This window comes from Triticum urartu, chromosome 5A (genome assembly GCF_056163025.1).
Source record: "Triticum urartu cultivar PI428250 chromosome 5A, HENAU_Tu73, whole genome shotgun sequence".
NCBI classification, from domain to species: Eukaryota; Viridiplantae; Streptophyta; class Magnoliopsida; order Poales; family Poaceae; genus Triticum; species Triticum urartu.
Genome location: NC_141877.1, coordinates 105,706,274 through 105,718,474, shown reverse-complemented (window position 1 = coordinate 105,718,474; position 12,201 = coordinate 105,706,274). Strand labels below are relative to the sequence as shown.

At 45.1% G+C, this 12,201-nt stretch overlaps 1 protein-coding gene across 1 annotated transcript; it reads right to left on the bottom strand.

Moving 5' to 3' along the window:
* Positions 1–8,921: 8,921 nt before the first annotated feature.
* LOC147970487 (uncharacterized) lies at positions 8,922–9,659 on the bottom strand. Its single transcript, XM_087522853.1, has one exon. It carries the CDS (start codon positions 9,657–9,659, stop codon positions 8,922–8,924), a length of 738 nt encoding a protein of 245 aa, XP_087378979.1.
* Between the last annotated feature and the right edge of the window lie 2,542 nt (positions 9,660–12,201).

Sequence of the window (12,201 nt, the reverse complement as noted above, 5' to 3'; positions counted from 1 at the left end):
GACAAAGTGCATGTGTGCGATTCTACTCTTCGGACATGTACCCAACCTTTTGCATCGGGATATAAGTATAATGGTATTACACTTTAGCTAGTGATTTAAGTGGCCATGTTAATGTGGTTGTGTAAAAAAATGTCTCTTCCTGCTCGTGATTTGTGTTATATAATTACTAGCAAGATGCTCGTGCATTGCATGGAACATCAATATGCATTTTTTTACAAAACACTTGTTGTGATTGACCCATGCAGGAGTAATCCCATGTGTAAAAACTAATGATATCTCGAGAATTTTATCAGAAAACTGGTATCTAACAATTTCATCAAAAAAATGAAAGATGAGAGATAAGGTGAGGAGGAGTGGAGCGTGGTGGTGACTGGTGGTCGGACTGGGCGGATGCATGGGGATGGATGGCACCGGCATGCGGCAGCGGCCACCATGCTAGATTGTTCTAGAGACTTCCTTTTTAATTGCTCAGCAATGAGGTTGTGGGAGATAAGGACGATGAACGAGGCAAGGCCTGGTTTGTAAATGTGGAGAGAGGTGCGGGTATCTTTTGTAAAATTGTCATAGTTTGCTTTATATCCGTCAGATATAGATCGGACGGTTTATATTACAAGATGGCTGGCACACCATCATCACCAACTCGTTTTTTATAAGAGTAGAGATGATAAGTTTGCTAACTACTAAAGTAAAGTGGAGTTTGTCCATGTTATACATGTAAATTAAGGTGATTGCTTGTCGGGGGTGTCGTGCGACATATGCCAAAGGATTATCATGGAGGGGGCTAATAAGACGTTGCCGGTGCCAGGGAACGGGATGAGGCGAAGACATGCACGTCGGCGAATCTTACCCAGATTCGGGGCTCTCCTAGGAGATAACACCCCTAGTCCTACTCTACGGGGTCTCCGCATGATCACTATCTCCACAAGTAGCTAAAAGTTGCTCCTTGAGCTATTTCTCTAGAGGAGGAAGAAGAACAAGGCTAGCCCTAGCTCCCTCTCTACGTGTTAGTGTTTTTCTGAGAGTCTCCACCCTTTGCATGGGTGCCCTGGGGGTTTATATAGGCCTACCCCAGGGGTACAATGGTAAACTGGCCGGGTGTAGGCCCAGGCCGTCAGTGTCTCTTGTGGCCGGCTTCTCTGCTGGCCGCTGGGGCCTGCCGACTGGTGGGCCCGGCCGACAATCTTGTACTTGGCCGATAGGCCGCGCCCGCCGGTTGCGGGCCTTGCCGGCTGCTCATCACTATAGTCGTGCGTCTAATGACGCTTGCTTTGTCGGGGAAGGCGTGGCTACAGTCTCGCCGCCTGGCGGGCGTTTCACTGTAGCCATCCCTCATCTCTTCTGGTTAATGGCACACAAACTCCTAGGAAAGGGGAGGGCCGCCTGCTGGAAGCCGGCCTTCCCCCAAGCCAGCTGGCAAAGCTTGCCGCCTTCTGGCTCCTCACTGGCAGGTAGGGCCCGCCGCCTGCGGGCCGTACCGACAACCCGTCATGGGAACAGGGTCCCCTCTGACTTGGGTGATGTCATTGGTGGGAAGGCCACAATGCCACGCCGTGTGGGAGATCGTTAGCCGGTACGGTGCACTGTGGCCATGATCCGCCCCTGATTCGGGGGTGGCAGGTCTCACTATTGCCATGCCTTGTCTCATTGTATTCATGGGGACATGGACTTTAAGTGTGCTTGGGGCCGCCTGCTAGGAGCCCGGCTGTAGAGACCAGACCTGAAACAGTCTGATCTCTGTGCATTAGTGTCATCCCTGGATCGGTAATGCTAACACACACAGTACATGAGGAATTATAATAGAGTAGCAATCACAGACTTATTACATTGAATGTCTCAAAAGAGACCTTATTACAATAAATATGGCTTAAGGCCATCTAATACGATAACAACGGAAGGCTTGGAATATAAAGTGAGTCCATCAACTCCAACGGCATCACTGAGTGAAAGACCACGACCTAAGGCTCCTTACTCATCGTCTGAAAAGTCTGCAACATGATACGTTGCAGCCCAAAACGGGCCAGCACATGGAATATGCTGGCAGTGTAACACAAGAGAGTAATGAACAATGTAAAGCTACCACTACATGCAGATATGGCTGGTGGAGGCTGTATGGTTAATAGGTTTTGCGAAAAGCCAAATTTTCCCTACTACAAAGGAATATATTTAATTTAACTACAAAGTTGGTTGAAAAAAATATTGAGAAGGTAAACCCCCTCTCAATCCCAATTAAAAGTATTAATAACCCAATCAAATTATATTTAAGAGTGATGTCCATAACCGGGGGCACGGCTAACCATGATTAGATTGTACACTCTGCAGAGATTTGTGCACTTTTCCCCACAAGACTCGATCTCCTCCATTGGATTTCTCGCACTACAATATGTTTGAGAAACGGATAACTGAGACACAGCCTTTCCGGAGAGGTCCCCTTAACCGATAGATAGGCCAGTACACCTACAATCCCCTACATCTGCTAGCCCATCATGGAAAGGTTTCCCACAACTTAATCAACTATGCCAGAGCCCATAATGGCATGTGGCTGCACACGGAAGTTTCCAGCATGAATAATCTTATGATCCCTTTGAGCCTGGGTGGCGGTCCATAGGAAAAACACACGGTACCCCGGGATTTCCAAAAATACATGCAACCACTGGTTTCCCCAGGTGCCTCAATCCACCCAGATGTGTGCTAAAGTTGCCACCTTAAGTTGAACCATTAATTAACAAAACTCACATCTGTCATGAATACACTCAAACCCAAACCACGTCTACGAGCATAGCATAGAAATATAAGCAACGTAGTAGTAACTCCCAAGGTTTGAATGCAGGGCAATAGTTTCCTACCTCATCAACTACTTCCCAATACCCACATGTTATCAAATCCTAACCATGCAATGTTTGAGGGATGATCTAATGCAATAAAACTGGGTAGTAAAGAGGTATGATCAAAGAGTTACTTGCCTTGCTGATGATCCATGAAACCTAGAGACTCGATGTAGCACGCTTCGCACTCCCGATACTCTATCACAATCAAACAAGCATACAATAAGCAATCAAGCAAGGGCACGGGTAAAACTCAAATAAGAGATCTAACCAGAAGGTTCAACTTAAGACCTCCGGTTTGCAAAAAGAACCAAATCAAACGAAGCAACAAAACTCAAACGTCCAAAGAAACAAGCTTTGTTTACTAATATGGACTAAAGTCAAATTTTACAGTAGCAAAAACTTGTTTAAGTTGGTTAAATAGAAAGAGGGATTCGAGATGAAACTCTAGGCATTTGAATCGCCTGATTCCATTAAACGAGCGAAAAGTTATACTAAAATGAAAACCGAAACAAAAATCGCGATCGAAAATAATCGCGGAAAATCCGAGAAAAAGAAAAATTGACGAACAGGCTAACGAACGAATGTTCGCTGTCTGCGGCTAACGGACGAAAACCGTTCGTTAAAACGAACGCACGAACGGGCGTTCACTAAATAACTAAACCAAAAAAAACCGAACCGATCTAAAAAAACGGATCTAGAGTTTTTGTAGAAACAATAGATCGGTTTTCTCATGAAAACCGAGGCGGCTACCTCGAGTCCGGCAAGGTCCGGCGAGACAACGACGGCGGCGGGGCGGCTCCGGCGAGGCGGCGCGGGCGGCAGGTGGCGGCACGGGGCGGCAACGGCGGCGGCGGCGTAGCGCAGGCGGCGGCGGTGGCGGCAGCGTGGCTAGGGTTTGGGCGCTAGTGGCGGCGCGGTGGGGCCATGCCTCGGGCGGCTCGGGGCGGCGGGTTATAAATCCCCCCCGGGCGGAGTCCTGCTCGGGTACGGCCCGTAGTCGGTTTGACTTTTTTTTGAATAATTCCGACGTGCAGAAAATGAAAGAAAATAAATACTAAAAGGACTCTAAAATCCCGAAATAAATTTTCCCCGTCCTCTAAAAATATGCCGAACAAGGTGAACATTTATTTGGGCCTAAAATGCAATTTTGAAGAACGCATATTTTTCCTAATTCAAATAAAATAGTGATAAAACTACGAATAAAAATCTTATTTGATTGTAATATTAAATATCCGATATTTCTTTATTTTGAGGAAGTCATTTTATCCTCTCTCTTTTATTTTTATAAAAGAAATATTTGAAGAGAAAAAAGTTAAAATCAAACGATCCTCTTTTCAAAATTCTAGAAAACTCGAATATGAAAATAATGAAATCCCCAACTCTCTTCGTGGGTCATTGAGTTGCGTAGAATTTCTAGGATCAAACCAAAATGCAATAAAATATGATATGCAATGGTGATCTAATGTATAACATTCCAAATTGTAAATTTGGGATGTTACAAACCTACCCCCCTTAAGATGAATCTCGCCCTCGAGATTCGGGTTAGCTAGAAAATAGGTGTGGATGGTCTTAGCGTAGATCTTCCTCTCGCTCCCAGGTGGCTTCATCCTCGGTATGGTGGCTCCACTGAACTTTACAGAACTTAATAACTTTGCTGCGTGTAACTCTGCTGGCAAACTCGAGAATCTTAATTGGCTTCTCCTGGTAGGTTAAGTCGCTATCCAACTGGATCGCTTCCAGTGGCACTGTATCTCTCAGAGGGATATCAGCCATCTCTGCGTGGCACTTCTTCAACTGAGAAACGTGGAACACATCGTGAACTCCTAACAATCCTTCGGGCCATTCCAACTTGTAAGCAACTTCTCCCATACATTCCAAAACTTTGTATGGTCCCACAAAACGTGGTGCTAACTTTCCCTTAACTCCAAAGCGCTTAACTCCTTGGAGTGGTGATACACGAAGATACACTCTGTCTCTAACTTCGTAAGCTGTCTCCTTGCGCTTAGAAACCGCATAGCTCTTTTGCCTGGACTGGGCTACCTTGAGTCTATCACGAATCAGCTTAACCTTCTCTTCAAATTCTTTAATCAAATCTGGTCCAAACAACTGTCGGTCTCGGACTTCATCCCACAACAACGGTGTTCTGCACCTCCTTCCGTACAATGCTTCTAAAGGGGCCATCTTCAAACTGGCTTGGTAACTGTTGTTTTAAGAGAACTCCGCATATGGTAAATTATCGTCCCAACTAGATGCATAATCTAGTGCACAAGCTCTCAACATGTCCTCCAAAATCTGATTTACTCTCTCAGTCTGTCCATCCGTCTGCGGGTGAAAAGCCGTACTGAACTCTAGCCTGGTTCCCAAAGTTTCATGCAACTGATTCCAAAACTTTGAGGTAAACTGGGTTCCTCTATCTGATACAATTGTCCTTAGAACTCCGTGCAAACATACGATCCTGGTCATGTATATCTTTGCCAAATTAGCACTGGTGTAAGTGGTCTTCACTGGGATGAAATGAGATACTTTCATCAAACGATCGACTACAACCCATATCGAGTCATAGCCTGAACGAGTCCTGGGTAATCCCGTGATAAAATCCATGCCTAGCTTATCCCACTTCCATTCGGGTATTGGCAATGGTTGCAACAATCCTGCTGGCTTATGATGCTCTTCCTTCACTCTCTGACATACATCACAAACTGCTACATACTCCGCAATATCCTTCTTCATTCCGGTCCACCAGAATCTATCCTTCAGATCCAGGTACATCTTGGTATTTCCTAGGTGAATCGAATATGGTGAGTCATGGGCCTCCTGCAAAATCAGCTTCCTGATCTCCTGATCATTTGGTACATATATGCGGTCCTCAAACCATAGGGTATTGTGCTCATCCTCACGAAATCCCTTGGCTTTTCCTTTGCTCATCCTTTCCTTTATCTCGGCAATCTCCTTGCCCGTCTTCTGCCTTTTTCTAATCTTATCCATCAAAGTAGACTGAATCTCCAAAGCTGCTACATAACCTCTCGGAACTATCTCCAAACATAGTTCACGAATGTCTTCTGCTAACTCCTTAGGTAACTGTCTTGTCATGAGTGTATTGACATGACTCTTTCGGCTCAACGCATCGGCTACTACGTTAGCCTTTCCGGGATGATAGTCTAACTTCATATCATAATCCTTTATGAGTTCCAACCATCTCCTTTGCCTGAGATTCAACTCCTTCTGCGTGAAGATATACTTCAAACACTTGTGATCCGTGTATACCTCACAATGGTTTCCGATGAGAAAATGTCTCCATGTCTTCAACGCATGTACTACGGCTGCTAACTCCAAATCATGCGTGGCATAATTTAACTCATGGGGTTTAAGCTGTCGTGAGGCATATGAAACAACTCTTCCTTCCTGCATAAGCACTGCTCCAAGTCCTCGACGAGAAGTGTCGCAATACACTTCATAATCTTTGCGTTGATCTGGCAGAATCAACATTGGCGATGTAACCAAACGTTTCTTCAATTCCTAAAAACTAGCCTCACATTACTCAGTCCATTTTAACTTGGTGTCCTTCTTTAACAACTCCATCATGGTCTTTGCAATCTTTGAGAAATTCTCAATGAATCTCCGGTAGTATCCTGCGAGTCCAAGAAAACTCTGGATTTCTCCAACTAACGTGGGTGCCTCCCAATTTGTCACAGTGACAACCTTGGTGGGGTCTACTACTATTCCCTCTCCGGATATAACATGTCCAAGGAATCCGACTTCATTCAACCAAAACTCACACTTGCTGAACTTGGCGTATAGCTGATGTTCTCTGAGCTTCCCAAGTACCGAATGCAAATGCTCCTTATGCTCCTCTTCATTCTTCGAGTAGACCAGAATGTCATCAATGAACACCACAACGAACTTATCCAAAAACTCCATGAACACCTTGTTCATCATGTTCATAAAATAGGCAGGTGCGTTAGTTAGGCCAAATGACATAACGGTATACTCATATATTCCGTACCTTATGGTAAAAGTTGTCTTAGGTATATCCTGCTCCCGAATCTTCAACGGGTGGTACCCTAATCGCAGATCGATCTTGGAAAACACCTTAGCTCCTTGGAGTTGATCAAACAAATCATTGATCATCGGCAGTGGGTACTTATTCTTGATCGTTACTTCATTCAATCCATGATAATCAACAACCATCCTTAACGATCCATCCTTCTTCTCCACTAGAAGTACTGGTGATCCCCAAGGTGACAAACTTGGGCGAATATATCCTTTATCCAGTAACTCCTTAATCTGCTTCTTAATTTCCTCTAAATCCTGTGCGGGCATCCTGTACGGTCTCTTAGATATTGGCCCTGTGCCTGGCAAAAGCTTAATCAAAAACTCGATGTCTCTATCCGGTGGCATGTCTGGAAACTCTTCTGGAAATACATCCGGGAAATCCTTCACCACTGGTACTTCCTCATATACAACTCATGTTAAGGAATTTACTTGAGTCCTAATCGGCACATGCCGGGATACATACTTGATCCTTCTTCCTTCTGGGGTGGTGAGCAAAATCGACTTACTAGCGCAATGGATGTTTCCTCCATACATCGATAGCCAATCCATACCCAGAATCACATCCAAACCTTGCGACTCCAGAATTATCATATCTGAGGGGAAAACGTGCCTACCTATGGTCAACGGTATCTGAAAACATCCTTGGCTTGCCATATACTCTGCTCCTGGCAAGCTCACTAACATAGGTGTACTAAGAACTTTGGTGGGCAGTTTATACTTCTCCACAAATCCCCTTGATATGTATGAATGCGATGCACTAGTATCGAAAAGTACGACTGCAGTAAAAGACTTAACCAAAAACTTACCTATTACTACATCTGGCTGGGCTTCAATCTCCTCCACGTTAACGTGGTTCACTTGTCCCCTGTTGAAAGGGTTGGGCTTCTTACCAGAGCTTCCATTGCCATTTCCATTCTTAGCTTCAGGAAATTCATTAGCGTTATGTCCGGTCTTCTGGCACTTGTAGCAAGTAACATGGCTTAGATCTTTCTTGGAGGGCGTTGCGGGGTTGAACGGTTTTGTCTGTTGCTTCCTCCATTACCATTCTTGGAGCCACTATGGTTGTGAGAACTTCCTCCATTGTGAGTGTGGCCTCCATGGTTATGCACAAGTCCTCCCGAGTTCGGGGTGAAATGGGGTCTCTGTTGAGCTCCAGAATTATACTTCCCTTGTCCATACTTCCTGTTGCGGTTATCAATCTGTTGCTGCTTCCCTTCAATCATGAGAGCTCTATCTACCAACTATTGGTAGTTATTAAAGGTTGCTACCATCAACTGCATGCTCAACTCATCATTCAGTCCTTCCCAAAACTTCTCCTGCTTAGCTGCATCCGTAGCAACATCATCTGGGGCATAACGTGCTAGCTTGCTAAAGTCATCCACATACCGGCTAACGGTGCGTCCTCCTTGGCGTAAGTTGCGAAACTCACGCTTCATTATGGCCATAGCTCCTGCTGATACATGGGAAGTGCGAAAAGCCTGCTGGAACTGGTCCCATGTAACAGGGGCTATAGGATAGGTGACAGTGTAATTCTCCCACCATGAGGTTGCTGGTCCATCCAATTGGTGCACGTCAAAATGCACCCTCTCAGCATATGTGCATCCTGCAGTGGTTAACTCCCTTCCAATCTTGTGGAGCCAATCATCTGCCACTATCGGCTCGGTGCTACTAGAAAACACCGGCGGCTGCAACCTCAGAAAAAGGGATAAATTGTCAACTAGGGGTGGTGGTAGGTTGTTGTTGCTGCCTTGGTTCTGAACTAACAACTGCATCAGGGTATTCTGTTGCTGGATCAACCGAGTGAGCTCCGGTGGAAAGGTAAATACGGGGTCACGTCTCGGAAGCATCTGAGCGTTTATAGGGAAGAGAATAGAATAGAATGTGGTCTAGTGAGAAAACACTACCCATATGTACATGAGACAAACACATTCATATCACTCAATCAATCAAGCAAGGGCATACAATCGGTCTAGAACTATGGTTACAAAGTGCTTGGGCTATACTATTTACATGGTGGAATACTACTACTGATATGGTGGTCGACTAGAAATATTGTTCGGTCGAAGACTCCATGATATTCACTCCAGCTTCATCAACATAGTCATCATCACTATCGTCGGGGTCCGAGTCAGTGTCATCGATGATGATGTAGTTCTCCGGGCAAGTGGAATCGTCATCTTCTCCTCCTGGCGCGGGGTCTCCCATGAATACTCCTAGCTTCCTTGTCAGGTCGTCATTCTTCTCCACTAGTACAATGATTTCTTCCTCATAATCTTCGCGAGTTGCCTTGAGTTCTTCCTCAAGCTCTGTGATCCTGGTCATCGCCTTCTTTAGATGTATCATTCCTGCGCACATCTGATTCTCCTGGCAACGAATGTGCTGATTTAACTCCTGGATGAAAGCGGCAATTGATCTATCCTTCCTGATGCTGATCATCTCCCATTGCTCATCTCGGCGCCCACAAATCTGGTAGATAGTATCCTTGAGATCCTGTTTGTAGACTTCTCCAATACGTCCTATAGCAATGTGGGCTTCCATACTCTTGCCTAGACTCCAGGTTGGTGCATCAAAGGAAAACTCTATGGGCTCAGTGACTGGCGTAAATGTCCTTCTTGGAACTTGAACTTGAATCATCCAGCACACCTCTTCTGGTAAAGTGGCATTGTAAGTCCCGGTGAAGCTTGGTATTCCAATGTTCAGGTACCTAGTGACTTCCTTCAAGTGGCGTCCAAAAGGTGTGTCTTCATCTGGTTGTGCAAACTTGTTCCTTGCGTCCGCCATCCTAAAGAGTAGAAAATGGAGAGGAGTCAGAAATGAGAAGAGAATAGTGATCTAGGGCTTTAGCTTAGTGGTCGTGTCCTACAGTCAGCGTGTGCTCTGATACCATCTTGTAGCAACCAGACCTCAAACAGTCTGATCTCTGTGCATTAGTGTCATCCCTGGATCGGTAATGCTGACAAGCACAGTACTTGAGGAATTATAACGGAGTAGTAATCACACACTTATTACATCGAATGTCTCAAAAGAGAACTTATTACAATAAATATGGCTTAAGGCCATCTAATACGATAACAGCGGAAGGCTTGGAAGATAAAGTGAGTCCATCAACTCCAACGACATCACCGAGAGAAAGACCACGACCTAAGGATCCTTACTCGTCGTCTGAAAAGTCTGCAACATGATACGTAGCCCTAAATGTGTCAGCACATGGAATATGCTGGCAGTGTAACACAAGAGAGTAATGAACAATGTAAAGCTATCACTACATGCATATATGGCTGGTGGAGGCTGTATGGTTAATAGGTTTTGCGACAAGCCAATTTTTCCCTACTGCAAAGGAATATATTTTATTTAACTACAAAGTTGGCTGAAAAAAATATTGAGAAGGTAAACCCCCTCTCAATCCCAATTAAAAGTATTAATAACCCAATCACATTATATTTAAGAGTGATGAGATCAACATGATAATCCAAGCACTAGATACTCAAGATGTCCATAACCGGGGACACGGCTAACCATGATTAGTTTCTACACTCTGTAGAGGTTTGTGCACTTTTCCCCATAAGACTCGATCTCCTCTGTTGGATTTATCGCACTACAATATGTTTGAGAAATGGATGACTGAGACATAGTCTTTCCGAAGAGGTCCCCTTAACCGATAGATAGGCCGGTACACCTACAATCCCCTACATCTGCTAGCCCATCATGGGAAGGTTTCCCACAACTTACTCAACTATGGCACAGCCCATAATGGCATGTGGCTGCACACGGAAGTTTCCAGCATGAATAATCTTATGATCCCTTTGAGCCTGGGTGGCGGTCCATAGGAAAATCACACGGTACCCCGGGATTTCCAAAAATACAGGCAATCACTAGTTTCCCGAGGTGCCTCAATCCACTCAGATGTGTGTTAAAGTTGCCACCTTAAGTTGAACCGTTAATTACCAAAACTCACATCTGTCATGAATACAGTCAAACCCAAACCACTTCTACGAGAATAGCATAGCAATATAAGCAATGCAGTAGTAACTCCCAAGGTTTGAATGCAGGGTAACAGGTTCCTACCTCATCAACTACTTCCCAATACCCACATGTTATCAAATTCTACCCATGCAATCTTTGAGGGTTGATCTAATGCAATAAAACCGGGTAGTAAAGAGGTATGATCGAAGTGTTACTTGCCTTGCTGATGATCCGTGAAACCTAGATACTCGATGTAGCACGCTTCGCAATCCGGGTACTCTATCGCAATCAAACAAGCATACAATAAGCAATCAAGCAAGGGCACGGGTAAAACTGAAATAAGAGATCTAACCAGAAGGTTCAACTTAAAAACTCTGGTTTGCAAATAGAACCAAATCAAACGAAGCAACAAAACTCAAACGTCCAAAGAAACAAGCTTCGTTTACTAATCTGGACTAAAGTCAAATTTTACAGTAGGAAAAACTTGTTTAAGTTGGTTAAACAGAAAGAGGGCTTCGAGACGAAACTCTAGGCGTTTGAATCGCCTGATTCCGTTAAACGAGTGAAAAGTTATACTAAAACGAAAATTGGATCAGAAATCGTGATCGAAAATAATCACAGAAAATCCGAGAAAAAGAAAAAACTGACGAACAGTCTAATGAACGAACGCTCGCTATCTGCGGCTAACGGACGAAAACCGTTCATTAAAACGAACGTACGAACGGGCATTCGCTAAATAACTAAACCGAAAAAACCGAACCAATCTAAAAACGGATCTAGGGTTTTCGTAAAAAAAACCCGATCAGTTTTCTCGCAAAAATCGAGGCGGCTACCTCGAGTCCGGCAAGGTCTGGCGAGACAATGGCGGCGGCGGCGCAGCTTCGGTGAGGCGGGTGGCGGCGCGGGGCGGCAAAGGCGGTGGCGTGCGGCCATGGCGGCGGCGGCGGCGTGCGACAACGGCGGCGGCTCGGCAGCGGCGCGGCTAGGGTTTGTGTGCGGGCGCACACCCCAGAGTTTGAAACTAAGGATACTTATATCTTGGCAGCATTCCGAGTAAGTCCTCAGCCTGGGGTTCCGCCCGAAGCGGCCCGGCGAGGCTGGGCCTCGGGCGGCTCGGGGCGGCAACTTATAAAGCCCCCCCGGGCGGAGTTCCGCTCAGGTACGGCCCGGAGTCGGTTTGACTTTTTTTTTAAATAATTCCGACGTGCAGAAAAACAAAGAAAGGAAATACTAAAAGGACTCCAAAAATCCCGAAATAAATTTTCCCCGTCCTCTAAAAATATGCCGGACAAGGTGAACACTTATTTGGGCCTAAAATGCAATTTTGAAAAACGCATATTTTTCCTAATTCCAATAAAAT